This window comes from Anastrepha obliqua, chromosome 3 (genome assembly GCF_027943255.1).
Source record: "Anastrepha obliqua isolate idAnaObli1 chromosome 3, idAnaObli1_1.0, whole genome shotgun sequence".
Classification (NCBI taxonomy): Eukaryota; Metazoa; Arthropoda; class Insecta; order Diptera; family Tephritidae; genus Anastrepha; species Anastrepha obliqua.
The window spans coordinates 138179062-138197258 of record NC_072894.1 but is presented as its reverse complement, the minus strand read 5'-3'; the positions used below and the strand labels follow the sequence as shown (position 1 = coordinate 138197258).

The 18197-nt window shown below is 35.6% G+C and overlaps 3 protein-coding genes across 5 annotated transcripts; 1 reads left to right on the top strand and 2 right to left on the bottom strand.

Annotated features, from left to right (window-relative positions):
• Window positions 1-4071: 4071 nt before the first annotated feature.
• Window positions 4072-5820, bottom strand: LOC129242259 (uncharacterized). Its single transcript, XM_054878817.1, has 4 exons — window positions 5795-5820; window positions 4690-5189; window positions 4251-4637; window positions 4072-4186 (listed from the first exon to the last, which is right to left on the bottom strand). Exons 2-4 carry the CDS (start codon window positions 5046-5048, stop codon window positions 4072-4074), a joined length of 861 nt encoding a protein of 286 aa, XP_054734792.1. The 5' UTR covers window positions 5049-5189; window positions 5795-5820.
• A 3417-nt stretch (window positions 5821-9237) lies between these two features.
• LOC129241191 (nuclear hormone receptor HR78) lies at window positions 9238-13449 on the top strand. Of its 2 annotated transcripts, none has more exons than XM_054877404.1 (7): window positions 9238-9670; window positions 9735-9863; window positions 9960-10133; window positions 10726-10992; window positions 11058-11129; window positions 11193-11612; window positions 11829-13449. In XM_054877404.1, exons 1-7 carry the CDS (start codon window positions 9628-9630, stop codon window positions 12629-12631), a joined length of 1908 nt encoding a protein of 635 aa, XP_054733379.1. In that variant the 5' UTR covers window positions 9238-9627; the 3' UTR covers window positions 12632-13449. The 2 variants fall into 2 exon arrangements, with proteins under 2 accessions (XP_054733379.1, XP_054733378.1); XM_054877403.1 differs by having other exon boundaries at window positions 9960-10139.
• Window positions 13153-18165, bottom strand: LOC129241192 (probable aminoacyl tRNA synthase complex-interacting multifunctional protein 2). Of its 2 annotated transcripts, XM_054877405.1 has the most exons (5): window positions 17919-18165; window positions 17715-17837; window positions 14248-14412; window positions 13960-14188; window positions 13153-13892 (listed from the first exon to the last, which is right to left on the bottom strand). In XM_054877405.1, exons 1-5 carry the CDS (start codon window positions 18033-18035, stop codon window positions 13516-13518), a joined length of 1011 nt encoding a protein of 336 aa, XP_054733380.1. In that variant the 5' UTR covers window positions 18036-18165; the 3' UTR covers window positions 13153-13515. The 2 variants fall into 2 exon arrangements, with proteins under 2 accessions (XP_054733380.1, XP_054733381.1); XM_054877406.1 differs by lacking the exon at window positions 17715-17837 and having other exon boundaries at window positions 17919-18162.
• Between the last annotated feature and the right edge of the window lie 32 nt (window positions 18166-18197).

Sequence of the window (18197 nt, the reverse complement as noted above, 5' to 3'; positions counted from 1 at the left end):
CTCTGCAGGATCCCCACAGCTTCTGCAATAGGGGTGGTACGGAATTCCAAGCTTCTCCGCATGAGTACCGATCACCCAGGGACCAGTGAACACCGCAATGAGTTTGGAAATTGAATGGCAGGGGACTCCCATCACCTTAAACGTTCAGTTTATATCGTATTGATCCATAATGTTTTCGAAATAGCACACGATGAGAAAGACCTCCATCTGTATTGCGCTTTTTTTAGAAAGAAATTGTGTAGTTTCCCTTTAACAACGATCAAGGGGACACCGATCTCTGAGAGGGGTATAGCTGAAACCGGTTCTGTCGACCTCTATATTCCTGTGCCCAGGAACCCAGATAAGGGAAATGTTTCCTGCACGTTCGAGACGTTTGAGTTTCTCCTTACAGGAGTTCACCAGAAAAGAACTGCAATACGGCGACAACAGGGCCTTGATCGCAGCTTGGCTATCGGAAAAAATATTAATGTCTCCCTTCCAACAGCGATCCCGAAGCATTTTACATGCTTGCAGGATCGCGAAGACCTCTGCCACCAACACAATCGGCGGAAGGCGGCCACCAGACAAATTACAAAGAGCTAATTTCAACGGCCTGAGAGTTTAAAAAGCTTTTGTGAGAACGAAAATGTGCTTATCGGCATGATGAAGAGAGCTGTAATGTGATTGGTTAGCAGAGAAATCTGTGTTCAATTTGAAGGCAGAAGGTATAATTTAAATATGGATTGTAGTCAAAAAATTATATCAAAGAATAAAATTCTGCTTGCGAATACTCTTTTTAAATAAGCCCTGATTTTGATGATTTAAGTATTATGGAAATTTTCATTCCGACCTCTGCCCAAACTGACACAACTGACAAAACTGAGTCATCAACTGAAATTTATAAAAGTAGATTTTTTCCTGAACACCCAGGGCTGGGCTCAGTATTAAATTCTCCTAACGAGAATAAAATGCCCAGAATTATGGGAATGCTAGAAATCACACATCGCGCCCGAAATCTAAGAAAAAGCTGTTTACTTATTTTTTGTATTTATATGACAACTGAAAATAAAAATCGCGCATTCACAAACAAACTAATTTTCTTTTGCATCATTTGCCGCAAGGCATATATGTAGATTCGCTTTGATTACGTGAGTCAAATCCGTTTCTGTACTGAATAAATAAAAAATATCAATATTTTTATATTAAATGAGAAAATTTACTTAAAATTTCAGAAATTCAATTTCCTCAACTTACATTATGTTCTGCTTCCTACTTGTGTGTATATACATACATACTATGTATGTATGTGAAAACCAAATACATACATAGCTGATATGCAGTTTGACACTTGGACAATTTTCACCCGGAGAAAAATTGTGGGCTGTTTCGTACATGAAGAAGAACGCTCTTACTATCCAATACGTTCCAAATTTCACTTTCTTTATACTTTTCTGAGTACGGGAATAATTTCTGGGCTACTTCGAGCATTGAATTGTAGAAAGGATCTAACGGAGTACAAATAATACTAAAGTAAATAATTTAATTTAAAGACAAAAGTTCGTTCAGCCACATATTTTGTAAAGGGTATAAAAATTGTCTCTCATTAGTGCAGTATTGCAACAAAAAAATTCTCACTTCAATTTTTTTTTCTTAATTTTTATAATTAAAAGGAGGAGTAAGAGTTGGTGGGCTTGTGCGCTGCACGTGCAGTAAATAGTCAATGACGCGAACTTCAGCTGACGGCATGTAATTTCAATGTCAATTGTACAATCAAACAAGCATTTTGTCTGGATATGAAACACACACACACACATCTGTATGTATGTATACTATACATACGAACATATAGGTAGCCATATTTGCATGCCATATTTATCACATGTTGCTGAAATGGGCATACATATGTACATCCATGCAAGTATACCTGCAATCATACAAACGTATGTATGTGCGCATGAATGTGCATGAAGCTTTGACAAAGCAATTAAGCAAAATTTTTTAATATTCAGAGTTCATCGCCGACATGCGTCACCAGTACTTTGCCGCAGTTTGACATTTGATTGTTGCTATTAACTATGTTTTACTTTCAATACTTCCTTTTTTTCAGTACAAAGCTCTAACTTCAATGTGCATAAATATGAGCTTCTGTATATGTATGTGCATGCATACACAAAAGTATAAGCCTTTAATTTGTTCTATATTATAATCATTATAAATAAATTTTACTACCATAGAATTTCATTGATGGGCCAAATATTTGAGATTCTTTTACAATTATAAAATTCTGTAAACTTAAATTACTAGTTTAAATTAAGTCATTTCCTTTTTTTATTTTCACAACATTTTACATTCTAACCGCTTAAACTATTTCATACGACTTTAAAAATCCGATCAGTAATTTTACAACTTAAGAATTAATACTAAACCTACCGATATTTTATGTATTCCTATTCCTACCAAAGTGGGTCAAATGACCCGTCTTAAAAATATTATATACATTATTAAGATCACATATATTTCTCGGTAAAACAATTAGAAAGAGAAGAGTAAATCTTGAAAAATACATTCGATGTATTTTTTAATAAAAGTCGTGAAGGCAAAGGACGATTTAATAATGTTATTTCTAAGAACTTCTGACAAAAAGTTTAAAATGGGTCATTTGACCCGTCCATGGTAGGTTTAGTATTAAAACAAAAAATATTTCTAAATTTTAGGTCACAGCATATTTCATGTAGTGTTTTTGTTTCTAAAAATAAATTAAATTTCACTCTACAACACTTGTACGAAATCAACCTTTTTTAAGAAATTGAGTCATAAGTTGAAAAGCCATTTCTCCGTTTCCCGAAGTTAACCTCCGAAATCGAGATATGGGCCTTCGAAGATCGAAAATGAACCATAGGTAAACAATTTTGTTTTATCATTGTATGTAAATAACTAAAAAAGTAAAAATATGTACGTAATCCGCCTTCACCTCTTATTTATTTATGTACATTAATAAAAATTTTAAAGTGAAGCTCATGAAATGAGTTGTGAGCCACTAAATATCTTCTTGGCCGAAGTACACTCTGAGATTTGCCTCAACCATCGTTGGTTTCTCATGCTCACAGTTGGCTTCGAACCTGAACCCTACCGAATGGCAGTCGCGCACACACGCGATCGTTAACGGCGACACCTTGATTTTGGATAGGTAGGAGGTAGGAGTTTAACTTGATAAAATATCCAGAACTTAATTTTTCCAGTGTAGTACGGGTCTCCCGATGAAACTGAAGATCTGCGTCTACAATTGGTGGGGATTATTATACAGCATAGCACGAGAATCGATTGAAGATCGTTTAGGATTTGTCCATATGCCATCGGATTAAGTGTTAAGCTTTCTAAAAACCATCTCGTCAGACATTTTGCACTTCAGTTTGATGAAATGTGGCTGAATGATGTCCTATTTCGCGGTAAATCCGTCGTGGTTGAACTAAAAGGAGAGATATGTATATTAATTGGATAAAGTATTGAAAAATCCATATACAATGACTACTTCTGTGTTAGTTGGTTCTCAATCAGAACGAGAGTCTAAAAGGAAATTTATTGTGAGTAGCTCACGACCTACTGGAAATTGTAGCAAAGCTCATCATAAAACTTTAATTATCTAGCAATCGATTTAGCTCCCAGCTCTTACTGGGCTGATGGCTGAAGGTTATGTTTGGAGACATAAAAAGGCATCCTGTAGAGCCCTGAGTGCGGTGTTCTGACAAGTATTTTACTACTTTGCCTTTTCGGCAAGCACTGCTAAGTAGCGGCTAAGTGGTGTTTAGAAATTCGTTCGTAATTTATGGCCCCTATTATGAGTTAGATTCGATCTTCGATATTCGTTGGTTGTCGAAGATCGAAAATCGAATGTCAATTTGGTATTATGAGCGGCGGTGTTGCCGAAACTTTTCCAGCAAAAGTAGCTAGGGCGAGGTCAAAAAATAGCTAAAAGTAGCTGACTTTAAAATTTTAAACTAAAAGTTCATAAAAAGTAGCTAAAAAAAGTAGCTAAAATGAAAACATTTTTTTTAAATAAAAATTCAACTTATTTAATTCAATGTTGTAATTATTTCATCGATGAACACCATTTTCAACGCCTTCATCGCTTTTATAATTAGCCTTTCTAAGGCACTTTGTCGGAACATCATAGTCGAAACAACATTTTCCCTGTCGGCGTAATCCATATCTATGTATAAGTCAAATCTCGTATTAATATGTATATATGTATATTTAAAATAGTTGTTTCTTACCTTATAGCCAAAATAGAGCTTAGCACCGTGCAGTTCATTCTATTTCTTAATTTAGTTTTAATTAAGTTCACCTGACTGAAGAGACGCTCTACTTCAGCGTTCGACCAGGGAAGAGACAAAATTTTTAGAGCGAGGCTAGCTAACTCCTTATATGGATTGGTAAAGGTCGAGTCTTTATAATTATAAACTTCGGCCCAGAACTTCTCCGTATTTTCAACATTTTGCCAGGTATTATATTGCAAATTATCATATTGCCTTTTTAAATTGTCGACGTCTTCCACTTTAAAAAAAATTAAAAGTTCAATAATACTTTCTTTCTTGGCTCGCAATACATTTCCGACCGAAAATAGGTCAATTTTATTTAACACTTCAAAATTATCTGGAATTCTGAAAAAAAACGATAAAAAACGAATTTTGCATAAAATTTAAAAAAGCTTACCTTTTCTTCAGTTGATGTATTAATTCTATACAAAAATCGGTACATTTGATTCGAACTTGAGATTCCTCAGTTCTGTCCAGACTTAACGTTTTTAACTCCTTTTCGAATGCGTAACCAAGATAGAGATCTCTCTTAACGTAAGATTCAAAATCACTATTTAGCACATTGATGTCATCATCCGGCGATATAATAGTGTGCTTCAGTGATTTAATTGCAATTAACAAATCCTTTAGCAATTTTGTGGAATCTGGTTTCTTGCTTTGAAAACTTTGGTTGACTCTTTGCATGTCTTTTAGTATAGGCCGTAAAAATAGCAGATACAGATAGTTGATTCTTTCGTTATACATGGATTGCAGCATTTTAGCTTTTGTGCACTTTTCGTCTATTGCTGCAATCGAGAAATGCAATTTTAATTCCTCCCATTGATCGATCACTCTTGAAACTGCTGTCTCAATAGAGAGCCATCTTGTCTCGCAAACACGTGGAATTTTTAACGGAGTCTGTATTATATATATGTATGAATAAATTTAAAAAATAAAATATTATATAATGTATATAAATGTATACAAAAAATACACACAACACAACAGACAAGACGACACAAGTTCCGAACACAAACACATTATCATTATTCATTAGCTCGTAGATTTGTCTATACGCTGATTGTCGATGAGAACTTTTTGAGAACCAATTATAGGTCTCATAAATGAAATACTCGAGATCTTCTGGCATAAACTGCTTGCACGCATAGTTGACTGCCAACTGCACAGAGTGGCAAACGCATTTAATGAGTAGTAGATCAGGTGAATGTTTTTTGAGCTCCACGTATACGCTCTTGTGGGAGCCAACCATCACACTGGCATTGTCGGTTCCTATGCCTATTACATTTTTTGCATCTAGTTTCCATTTATTCAATTCCTTCAGCAAAACTTCACTTATGCAAATGGAATCACCGCTGTCGATTTCTACTATGCTTAAAAACGTGGACACCACCAAACTACGACTTATCGAATAATAATTAATGACTACACCTATATAACCACATTAAATAAAATTAACATTAAAATTATAAATAAAACAGTTATAGAAATGAAAATTTACTCACCAAGTAATTTTGTAATCGCGATGTCAGTTGATTCATCAACTATCAAACTAAACTTGGCATCGTCAATATCCGCGCGCAAATCCTCGCAAAAGTGTGGCGCTAGAACGTTCTTTATAATATTTACACACTTTGTCCGTCGTAATTTAAGATCAGCTGTCTCCGGTTTGGCACAAAACTTGCGAACGCACAACTGTTACAAATGGTCAACCTGTGAAGTAGCAGTGTGCTCTGCAACAAAAAGGCACAACGCAACCTCCTGCTCAATGGTTTTGGGTACTGGGTCCACCTCGAAGGAAATTTTGTTTCTCTGCCCAAAACTCTTACCATTGGAAACATGTTTTGCTGTTGTTGCATGTTTGTGACACAGTTTGGCCTTTATTGTGCACTTGCAATAAAAACAGAACACTTCAGTAGGATCTGTGGTCACCCAGTCTTTGAATTCTGGCTTTGTAAGCCATGCGTCTCGGCATTTTTGATTATATATTTCTTTCGGCATAACGATGCTTTGCTGACGCTTGCAAAATGATATTAGCTTTTTGAGTGATCGCTATCGATAAAGATATCGATGCAACACACTTTGCCAAATAGTGTTGGAAAATTTCTCTCAAAAAAAGTATCGCAACCAACAAATATGCAACCAACTCCGATATTGTTCACTTTTATTTCAGCTAATTGTAATTTTTGAAAATAGCTAAATTAGTAGCTAATAGCTGATTTAAAATTTTTGTAGCAATCGGCCTTTAAAAGTGGCCAAAACTAGCTACAAAGTAGCTGATTCGGCAACACTGATGAGCGGTGCAATCCTGTCGAAATTTTCGTTGTATACCGAATTTAGACCCGAATGCAATTTTGCTTTCGATTGTGTAGCGTATTGTGGGAAAACTTGTTAAAATGTAAGTTGTTTGCGATTATTTATGGTTTTATAGTAACCAAATAATAAATATATACTAATTTTTTTAATTTTATGCAGGTCGAAAGTCGTGAGTACCAAACAGCAATTATAAAAGGCTAGTTGCATTAATGGAAGAGAATCCACAATTCGCAAAAGGGATTTGCACCAAAGTTCAAGCAACAAAAAAATGGAAGGAATTTACAGCGGAGCTGAATTGCTTGGAACCACCAGTTAGAACGGCAACAAAATGGATTAAGGTTAATAATGGTTTTTTTGTGATGTTTATAGAAATACATTTTTATTTTCCCTTGACAGGTATGGGCTGAAATACGTAGAGGAACTGAAATAAATATTTTTTTCGAATGACGAATAATTAGGTAACGGCAATGAGCAAGGTAACGACAAATGAGCAAGGTAACGACAATTTAGCAAGGTAACGACAAATAAGCAAGGTAACGACACATTTTTTCGTGCGTGCAGCCTGTTAAATCGAATTATAAGACGTTATCACGTCAAAAAATGTTTATTTTAGGTGTCTTTTTTATTGCCTTTATATTTTTTTGGTACGGTTTGCTTCGGCGTGCTTCTGCAAATCAGAATTGCCGCAGTTCAAAACTTTGTCGCACTCAGCGCATTTGCATTTGAATGGATCGTTAGCCACAACTTTCAACCAGCCACTAAAATTGTCGTCGTCAAGCCACTTGTTATTGAACTTTTGTTTCCGATACTTGAATTTTTCTCCTGGTGTTCCTCCGAAGAGTCAGTCGAAGAGGAGGAGCTCATTTCTGTAAAATATATAAATTTTAAATTTAAAAAAAGCTAAAACTAAAATAATTGCAAACTTAATTCAAAAGCGAAAAGCATCAGGTAACGCGGGACAACTAACAATTTTCGCGCGAAGAAAAAATCGCGTTAGCGTTAAGCAAGAAAAAATGGCAATGTTGCCGTATTAACGCTTTAAAAGTATGCTGCCATAAGGAAAAAAATACTGGCATGAAATCTTACTGCGGCTTTTTATTTTAAATGAACTTTTTTAATTTTTCCCGCTATTTTTAAATTTTTACTGTCCTTTTTGAAAATTCCCTATATTTACAGAATTTAAAAAAATCTGTCCTTTATCGAGAAAAATCCCTACATGTTGGGAATTTTCCCCACATTTGCCATCACGGCTGGAATTTAGAACAATGTATATTTTGGAATTTCTGGCAAACTATAATGTTTTTTTTTAATGAAACTTGGTGAAGATGTTAGTGAGGTGTTAAGGAAAACTTTTTATAACTTTAAATTATTCGTGAAATAATAATTTTTTAATTATTTACATTCAAAATGCCCTCGGGAACTTCACTATAATTTGCCACATTACACTCTATATTTTTTAACATTTCACTAAAATTCACCAAATATACACTCCCACGCGTGTTTGTACCGATTTTTATGCTAATATTCTAATTATATCTATTAAAATTAAATGCAAATTCATTTGCCTATGCAATCACATTCCAATTTTAAGCGCGAACAAGAAGAAGATTGGAATTACAACAGTATGGTGTTGCCGGATGCCTGCAAATGAAAACAAAAATTAAGTACTTAAGTTTAGTGTTAATGATGGCAATGGGGGTTATTGTGCCTGCTTACTACATACACGCATATGACGTTTTAATTTTGGGTTCAATGGTTTTAACACGGAAAGGAGTTTTACGCAAAAATACTGTGCATTTCGTAGCCGGAGTTGGACTGATGAGGGTTATTTTTTTGAAGCGCGGCCGAAGGCCGCCCACGCGAAAAGGAGTTCCTCGCAAAAATACTGTGGATTGCGTAGCCGGAGTTGGACTGATGAGGGTTATTTTTTTGAAGCGCGGCCGAAGGCCGCCCACGCGAAAAGGAGTTCTACGCAAAAATACTGTGGATTGCGTAGCCGGAGTTGGACTGATGAGGGTTATTTTTTTGAAGCGCGGCCGAAGGCCGCCTACGCGATAAGGTGTTCCACGCAAAAATACTGTGTTAATTAATTAAATTTAATTTTAATTACTTTATTATTTTTTGTGATACGCTTAATATCATTGTTTTTAAGTTTAAATGAGTTGTATGTTTTTATTTTCAAATTATTTCTCAACTTTAAATTACAGCAAAAAATACTGCAATTTTACAATGAACCTGCCACTGAACATCCCTGCGTGCGAACTTCGTTTTCATTTCAGGTGTATGGCAACACCAACTTTTCGCTAAATTATACAACTTTAACATTAAATTACTTAAAAACTATAAGCCTCCGGCAGGTTCTGTTTTCAGTTTTAAGATGGGGATACACCCCTCTATCACCCCCTTTTTACCATTTTTTCCAAAGCGATATACATTATACTAAATTTTAGCCGCCTTCACTGCCGCCCAAATACTAGAAAATAATCAAGAGGAGATTTGTCTAAACAGTTTCCAACAAATAACACTTGTTTCTAAATTAACTCTTTTTATTTTAATATAAAACGCACCTGGCAATACAAATCAGAATATTTTTGTGTCAATTTCCAATGCAACCCTGCTAGTCGACGGCAAGTGCAAAAGCAGAAAGCAAAAAGAGGTTTAGGAATTGTGATTTTAAGTGCTCTGAAGCATAATATTCAATATCTAAATATAATTTTGAAAATTTGTGATCCAACACGTTATTTCAGTCGTAATTAGAAATATATTTAATAAAAGCAATCTTTTTATATTCGCTTTAAATGAATTTGTGCAAATTGTAATGACCTCGAGTGAACCGAAGTTGAGCGACCTCCCAAGAACCTCAATGTAGCAGAAAGTAGCATAAGGGAACACAAATAAACCAGTAGAAATAATCAGGTGTAGGTACATACTGGAGTATCGTGAAGCTATGCATATTAATAGAAAACTTTGACTTCAAGTCATAAAATAGAACGTAGAACTAAATTCGTTCAACTAAGAACATATGCAGTCGTCTGATATGGGCGCAAGTGGTTTCAAAACCGAAGGTAAGCGCATGTTTTCCATGTTTTATATCATTGTTTACGATTTTGCTTCCCACCGCATTCGTAGATAACAAGGCAGCAGTAACAATTGTGCATCACGCTGCTGGAAGCGGTAATGGTAGTGGCGGTGTAACGAATACGACTGCGGCCAATATGAGCATTGAAACGTGTCTGGTGTGTGGAGATCGCGCATCAGGTATGATAACATAGAGAGTAAATAGAAAAAAAAAATATATATATATATGTGTTCTACATTGTCACCAAATTAATAAATAAAAAACATTATCCCTAGGTCGTCACTATGGAGCCATTTCATGTGAAGGTTGCAAGGGCTTCTTCAAACGTTCCATACGCAAACAATTGGGATATCAATGTCGGGGCTCTATGAATTGTGAAGTTACCAAACATCATCGTAATCGTTGTCAATTTTGCCGTCTACAAAAGTGTTTAGCCAGCGGAATGCGAAGTGATTGTACATACTTTTCATTTATTTCGACAACTCATTTGTATTCCCAAATAGCTTTTTGCCAGGAGTATACCCATTAGGATACGCAACAAATCTTTTGTAAATTGAACTATGTATCTACAACAGTATTCACATCTTTAAACATAGAAATTTTGTATATATTCTATGGAAACGAAATTGTTTTGTTGAATTAGGCCAAATTAAAAAAAAGAACATTTTTGTATAAACTTAAAATATTTAATTAGGACGAAGGCACCAACCCAATATATAGTTGTAGGGTAGCCAGAACTCGTGCCACAATTACATTTGAGTCAGATTAGTTAGTATTTTTGTTCTAAAATTAATTTACACATCATTTTTGTCTCGGCAAGGTTAAAGTTTAAATATTTTTAACATAAATATCACAACGTAAATTTTAAAACTTTGTAAACAATAGGATCGCCCGACTTTGTTTATTTTGTTGGTAGTTTTCTATGTGGTTATGATGAACTGCGTCAACAGTTGGCTTAATCACACTCATTGTCATATCCATTGTTACTATTCTTGAAGACCAATATTGAATATGTTTTTAAAATTTCTTCAATGTGCTTAGCTGTTCAACATGAGCGGAAACCGATTGTTGATAAGAAAGAGTTTGCAGGCAGCTCTTCTTCAGGATCCTCCACTTCAACAGTTGCCAATGCTGCCGCTGCTGCAGCCGCTTTGAACACCAACAATACTGCTACCGGCGGCGGAGCTATGCTCTTCAGTCACAACTTGAGTACCAGCGGCGTAGCTGCCAACAACTCGGAGTCACCTTCAACTTCAAAACCATCATCTCTATTCTCCTATAACATGACGCTACCCGAAATGAGGCAAGGTAAAGTTTTTTGATTTAATAAAATCTTTAGTTAGTTATTGGAAAGTAAATAATGCCGTTTTTAGCGATTGCAAACAATTCTGATGTAGCCGTGCCACCTTTACCCTTTCACCTAACATTTGCCGAAATGAGACAAAGTAATGTAATTTTTTTTCGCTATTAAGGATCATAGATTATTCATAAATCAATTTGTTTTTTAGTAATACAAAATGCAAAGAATTTCCAACAAGAGAAACAACTTTCTATACAAACTCAACCACCACAAACCTTTTACTACTCTCCGGAATTACCAAAGGTCGGAGATGACGAGGAGGATGACGATGAATCCTTGGACAATAGCAGCACCACATGCCTCCAAAACCTAACCACCAATGCCAACAATAACAACACCCAAAATTTAAATCTGAACATAGACCCTATGCACAGTCCTGCCACAGCAGTCGGACATATACAGACATCTTTGGACAGGCGAGTCATAGAGAAAGCATTACAATTGCTGATTCCTATACAGAATCAACTGGACCGCTTGTCCTTAGCAACGGGTGGTGGCAGCATAAGTGGGCTCACGGGTGGCTCGCCTATCATTAAAAATGAAATAGAAGACGAAGACATGGGCGAAGGTGTGTATTTTAAAATATTCGTTAATTATGCTTGATTAGTTTTGTAATCCGCATTCTAAATTAGCGCCCATTAGAAAAATAAGAGATCGTTTATGAGTTACCTTTTTATTCGAACCTATCATATCCCAGAATTTCTTGTTGCACTGTTCATCCATATGTAGCTTACGTTTGTATAAAACCCTTCCTTATTTAACCAGAATTTTATGTACCTTACAGACAGTGGCGCAGAGGATGAAGTTGATATGACTGAAACGCTACTTGGTGTTGGCAATGCAAAGGAATTCGTCATAAACGAATGCGTGTTCGATAATGAAATCTTGTCGAGTGCCCAAGCCACTTTCAACCTTCAAGCTCCCAGTTTGGTCTCGGCCTATCTCAATCTTCACTACATTTGCGAAACGGGCTCACGCATTATTTTCCTTAGCGTCTATTGGATGCGCAAAATAGCTGTTTTCGATCAATTGGACGGGCGTACACAAATCAAGTTGCTGCGAGCCAGCTGGCCCGGTTTGCTTGCGATAGCGCTGGCGCAGGTGCGGAGTTTATCAGTGAACACCATTATAACCACGCTAGTGGCGAATGTGCGTCAACTGGCAGAAGTTGACAAGATCGAACCACAAAAGATACGAAAGCTGAGTGAGCATATAGCACGCCTGCATTCCTACATTCACGATACGCTGGCGTTGGAGTTGGATGACATGGAATTTGCTTTTCTACGTCTCGCTATTTCCTTCAATCCGCACATGCTGCTGAGAAATCGAGAACGCAATGTTCGAGACTTTGTGCGGCGCGTACAGTTGTATGTGTTATCCAGCTTACGGAAGCATATCGCATGTCAGTTAAGTAACGAGGATCAAGCGGAGGAACGTTTTAGTACGCTAATTATCACGCTATTACCATTGGCTGCCTTAGAATCGGAAATTATTGAGGAACTGTTTTTCTCTAGCTTAATAGGGCAGGTGCAAATCGACAATATGATACCTTATATTTTAACGCTAAGCGCCAATACAAGTCTATAGTCTTTTAGCGGGTCCAAAAACATCAAAGTGGCTCGGGTGTTCCTCTTCCAAGCGCTGTTGAATAATGATAGTAATGTTGCCGCTGTTTACTTTGGTTAACTTTGGGATGGCAAAACGCTATTCCGCTAATCAGACAATAACACTTTGATCTGCTTCCAGAAAAAAAAATCGAATGCTGCTCCGCCCTGTTTCGGTTTAAGATCCGATGTAGACCAATCGGACTTCCGTCACTCGTTCTGGATAGCGTAGTACTTAACTTATAACCAGCATTCGTAGTAGGAACCCACAACACAAACTCCTCCTATCCTCGCACAACTTTCACTACCTTCAAATTATGTCGATGCAGATATATATAGATTAACCAATTTAGACAGACTTTAGAGAAGTTGAAGCGGCCACAACAAACGCCGTAGTATCGAGTCTTCACCTAAGTGCTAGCAGTTGCATTATTTTCTGCTAATACTAACTATAAAAGTAAAGAAATATGCTTAAATTAAGTGACAATAATAACAGACTGAGAGTAAGAATTATGAATGTTTTAATCTAACGCTTTTGGCTTTTATGTTTTTGGACATTTTGCTTCCAGTTAAAAACAAAGTCCCGAAATGTGGGTGAAATTGAAAATTTCATCTGCATAATGGATAAAATTAAGTGCAAATATCAAAGATCAGATCTTTGCAATTACAAATAAATGTAACTTACATTATTGAGTAGCAGCCAGTATGGGTCAAGCTATGTCATAGACTTAAGTAAAATAATTGGAATATGCATACAATGCGCATTTTTAATTTGCAATAAAGTCAACTTTTTTACCAAAACATTTTTTTAAGTTATTTAAATGTAATTACGAAAATAACATAGTGTGATCAAACATCAAAATTACTTTACAATTGTGTAATAAGTTGCACACGTTTCCGCCACCCAGTCAAGGCCGACGTAAGGTCAGCAGATTTTATTACAGGCAAGCGTTTTAGTGAACTATGGACGCCGATGTCTGCGATTGATATTTCGTCACCACCAAAATATTTTTGTTTGCCCAGCCGCAGATCAAGCGCACGCAGCATTGAAGCGCGACTCCTACTCGTATTACAGCGCAATAGCTGATAGCAGATGTCGAGTACAGCATCGATTTCATTGCAGTTAGGCGAGTTTTCATAACGATAAGCAATTGGACCGACACGACCCAAATACCGAATAATATTCACTTCGCCGTAAATGGGCACGTACATGGTGGGAGAGCTTATCATTTCAGTGTGTTCACCTTAAAAGAGAATATTTTTGTTCAAGTTTTAATGTAGTCATAATTACAATAATCGTGTTTTTATTACAATTTTTCCAAATGAGTGAGACGTTCACTTTCGGCTTTGATGGATCAATTTTCACTTGAGCTAGTTTTTTTTCGAATTCGGTTGCTTCTTCACCAATATCTGGTATCGTAGAATGCTTAAACGTTTTCACATCAATAGTAAAGAGATCTTTCCAAGCATTCTTGAGCGCTAATAAAGCATAGGGTATGAACATGGGATGTCCATTAATAACAATATCGTGCAGTGGTTCCTAATAAATAGAAATTTTACAATATAGGCAGCTTAAAAATAAGTCTTTTAAATAAATACCTCTCGCAAGCCTGCATTTTGCAAAATTGGCTGCACTGTAGACTCTGCTCCTTTTTGGCAAAGACCAAGAGTTGTACGTATATTGGCCATTTGTTGTTTGAGTTCCTGAAGTTGCTTTAGAACTTTCGCTTGGCGGGCAGAAACTGTGGCGACGTCATTTGAGGACTGTAATAAATACAACATTTTGGTAAAATTAGTATTTTTACAGACATTTTGCAATTTGGTGGATTTTTGTTTTATATGTAATTCAACCTAACCTCATATAATTCATGCAAAGTAATAAGAATGCAATTAGACGAAGCCTGCGTGAGACCAAAGCTACAATTCGTGGTGCCGTACCGTAACCATGGAAATCAGTTGTTGTGATCAAGCATATGAACATCACCGTAAACGATTGTAGGTGCCACACCATAACGCCGTAATCATAACCGTAGCTGTATATTCTTCTAGATTCTTGATTTTTCCCTATAACCATAAGCAACTGTGAAATACTTTCATTTGTTTGGATATTTGCAATAAAAATTTGAATATTAGAAATGAACTCCGAAAAATTAATTGACTTAGTGGAAAATTACCCGTGTTTTTTTGACAGAATGCAAATGTTGTCATTAATTCTACTCCAATATCAGCTGTTTATAGTTACGGCATGACTACTCGACAAAGACTGTAATGTTGCGGCTATGTTATGGCTACGGCACCGCTAATTGCAGCTTAGAATAGGGCAGCGAAAAAATCCATTTTTATGGGCAGTCGCTCCTCGACAGGCAATGGAAAAACTCCGAGCGTATTTCTGCCATGAAAAAAATTCTCATAAAAAAAATGATCTGCCGTTCAGAGGCGGCTTAAAACTGTGTGCCTCTCCATTTATGGAATAACAGCAAGGCATACAACAAATTGAAGGAGCTCGGATGTAAGCACCAATGATTAGACCATTTTACAAGCACCTTAGTGAATAATGATTGAAAATATATTAAAAAGTCCATCAAAGAACGGTCTATTAATGCAATAACTGAAGTAATAATAATAATCTGGACCATCGCTTAAAATGTCGTTAGCATCTTGATCCTAAAATTGATGATCAAATTTTGAATAGCAGATATTTTTGTGAGATTTTTATTAAATACCCAGAGAAGTTTAGCCGAAGTGGAATCGAGTCTAGTGGAGGTAGTCACACGATGTGCAAAATGCAATGCCACGTCCGCCTACTTTACAATATAATAATTGAAATTTATAAATAAAATAATAAAGATTATAAAAGAAAAGAAAGTACTTTAACATAATTATATAAGTTTTTCTTATAGCAAATGAACTCTACGCCAGTTGAATGAAACAAATATTAGTTTTAGTAGCTAGCAAGCATTATACACTCTGCGACATTTTTTTTCTTGCTCAGTTTCTCCATATTAAAAAATGTTCTGCAGTCGATATATGAAGAATATGCGCAACACCGTCGGAGAATAATTTATAAAAATTGGTTTGTGGAATTTTTCTATTGTTGTATAAAGTTTAAATATTAGATTTACATGGGTTTTGTTAGACAATGAGTTATATTTTTATAAGAAAAATAACGAACATTCCATAAAAAAGAAATATAATCAAAACTTTACAAAATATTGGTGTGCTGAGAATCCTTTTTTGTATACGATGATCAGAATTTTCTCCCATATAACATGTCCAGAAGACTTTTGACTTCAATTTTCTGTGACATTTTTGCAAATGTTGTATTAAGTTTGGAACATTTATAAAAAAAAAATTAAAGAATATTATAAAAAGATAAAGTGGCTTAATTATGTTAGTACAAGTTAACATACACATATACAGTTACGTCAAAAGAAAGTGCACACCACATTTTTATTTATTTATTTTGCAATTTCAATTACTTTTTTATAAAAATATAGTTAATGCTACCACAAAAACCATATAAAGGCAAAGTTTCGAACTATGTATAATAAGTAATGCAAGTTCCAAGTAGATAAAAAATCACACTGATTTTTAAGAATTTTTTTTTGCTCGCGGTCTTCTGCATTTTCCTCATTTAACTCCTACTCCACATACAGGGTGGGTAATGTGAAATTTACTTTTTGAATCGGCTATAAAAAAAAAAAACGAATCAATATTTTTTCAAACTTTTTTTTATTTTGAAGATTGAACATTGCCATTTATGAATCACAGCTCCGAGGCGGCCAATTGATATCGGAATTTCGGCCGATTATTCGATTTTCAAAAACGGTAGCCAAAAGTTCGAGTGTAACTTTGGCAGTGTGACAAGTTGCACCGTCCTGTTGAAACCAAATGTCGTCCATGTCATCTTCTTCAATTTTTGGAAACAACTCGTTGAGCATGTCACGGTAACGCTCGCCATTTACTGTAACCGCGGCTCCTCGCTCATTTTCGAAAAAAAATGGCCCGATGATACCGGCAGACCAAAAACCGCACCAAACAGTGACTCGTTGTGGATGCATTTGCTTCTCTACAGTAACGTGTGGATTTTCTGAGCCCCAAATCCGACAATTTTGTTTATTGGCGTAGCCACCGATGTGAAAATCAAAAGAGAGGAAGAAGACTCACCACTTTGGAAATAGGTTTTCAATATTTCCCAATTTTGTTCAAGCGTATAGCGTCCCATTTCGTAAATGTCAAACCTTTAAGTAAATTATGAACACATTTGGCATGTCATTTGTGTTACCATTCTCAAAAATATAGGTGGTTCAAAAAGCAAACCCTATATGGCGCACCCTGTATTTTTGTAGGGAAGGAAACACCCAACACCGTCAGCAGAAAAAAATGTCAAAAATCAACGGAATTTTTTAACCACTTTAAACTTGCACTTAATTATACCAAAATTCAATGATCTATGAAATTGTATAACTGAAAATTTTCTAAAAATTTTGAAATTTTAATGAAAATTTGCCGAATTTTTACAAGTTTTATGTTTTGCTTTATATGGTTTTTGTTGTAGTATGAACCATATTTTTATAAAAAAGATGAAATTGCAAAATAAATAAATAAATAGTCAAAACTTATCAAAATGTGGTCTTTTGACCCTCAGAGTATATATATTTGACGCGTATATCCTTTATTAGGTGCTTGGCCGAGCTCCTCTTCCAATTTATGGAAAGCATTTTGAAGTTTTCCCACAAATGCAGGGATCTGCAGTTTTGTGCCGACTCCGAATGGCAGAAATACACCCGGAAGTTTACCTACCGAAAGGCGCCACTTTAGGAAAAAATTGTTTAGATCATTTTGGGTTTTAGTCCACAAGGGGCTTCAAATCCGTTACACTGGTTGGTAGTGGTAGTCATATACCATACGAAGCCACACAGCTGTTATGGCTGCTAGCATTAACACCCAGATATTTTATGCAAAAGGCGTTAGAACTAATAACTAAAAATCGTATTACTTAAACAAAAATAAAATTCATACATAAGTGAATTATAAAAAAACATACATTAATTTTGAAAATTAACCTTGAGTAAATTCTGGATTTTTGCACTTAAATTGTCCAAATCAAGCACGCACACATTTTTCTTCGGCACATCGATGGAGACAGCGGACGTGGCGTTATAATTAACATTGCCATTACAAAACCCCTTTAATATGATGTATTATTTTTTGATATATTTTCAAATTAACTTATATTTTCAACTTCATTAAATTTTATTTTCGCTTACGTTGCTTGCGTCAGCTTTTACAGCCGCTTTCGCCGAGGAGTTGAGCACCTTCATTGGGTACATGCAAGTAGGTAATTGTATATCATATTCCGGCAATAGTGTTTTTAACTCGTACATTTTTTTTTTGTATATATTTATTTTCTCTATTTTCTAAGAATATTTTACTTATAATTCGTAGCTATTTTTCGTCGCTGTCGTTTTCCAATTCGATATTTTTTCCAAATAGAGGTGTAGTTTGACAGCAGAAAGCGTGCACAAGGTCAGAGTTGCCGCGCCCCA

What these genes read in the sequence shown, in the direction of transcription:
- LOC129242259 (XM_054878817.1), bottom strand. Translation starts at nt 5,048, where the DNA reads ATGCTGCAATCCATGTATAACGAAAGAATCAACTATCTGTATCTGCTA. An exon ending in ATACATCAACTGAAGAAAAG is followed by an intron (nt 4,638 to 4,689) that starts GTAAGCTTTTTT and finishes GTTTTTTTTCAG; the next exon opens with AATTCCAGATAATTTTGAAG. An exon ending in AGCTCTATTTTGGCTATAAG is followed by an intron (nt 4,187 to 4,250) that starts GTAAGAAACAAC and finishes ACTTATACATAG; the next exon opens with ATATGGATTACGCCGACAGG.
- LOC129241191 (XM_054877403.1), top strand. Translation starts at nt 9,628, where the DNA reads ATGCAGTCGTCTGATATGGGCGCAAGTGGTTTCAAAACCGAAG. An exon ending in GTGTGGAGATCGCGCATCAG is followed by an intron (nt 9,864 to 9,959) that starts GTATGATAACAT and finishes CATTATCCCTAG; the next exon opens with GTCGTCACTATGGAGCCATT. An exon ending in AGACGAAGACATGGGCGAAG is followed by an intron (nt 11,613 to 11,828) that starts GTGTGTATTTTA and finishes TGTACCTTACAG; the next exon opens with ACAGTGGCGCAGAGGATGAA.
- LOC129241192 (XM_054877405.1), bottom strand. Translation starts at nt 18,035, where the DNA reads ATGTACGAGTTAAAAACACTATTGCCGGAATATGATATACAATTACCT. An exon ending in TAAAAGCTGACGCAAGCAAC is followed by an intron (nt 17,838 to 17,918) that starts GTAAGCGAAAAT and finishes ATCATATTAAAG; the next exon opens with GGGTTTTGTAATGGCAATGT. An exon ending in AAAATGCAGGCTTGCGAGAG is followed by an intron (nt 14,189 to 14,247) that starts GTATTTATTTAA and finishes TCTATTTATTAG; the next exon opens with GAACCACTGCACGATATTGT.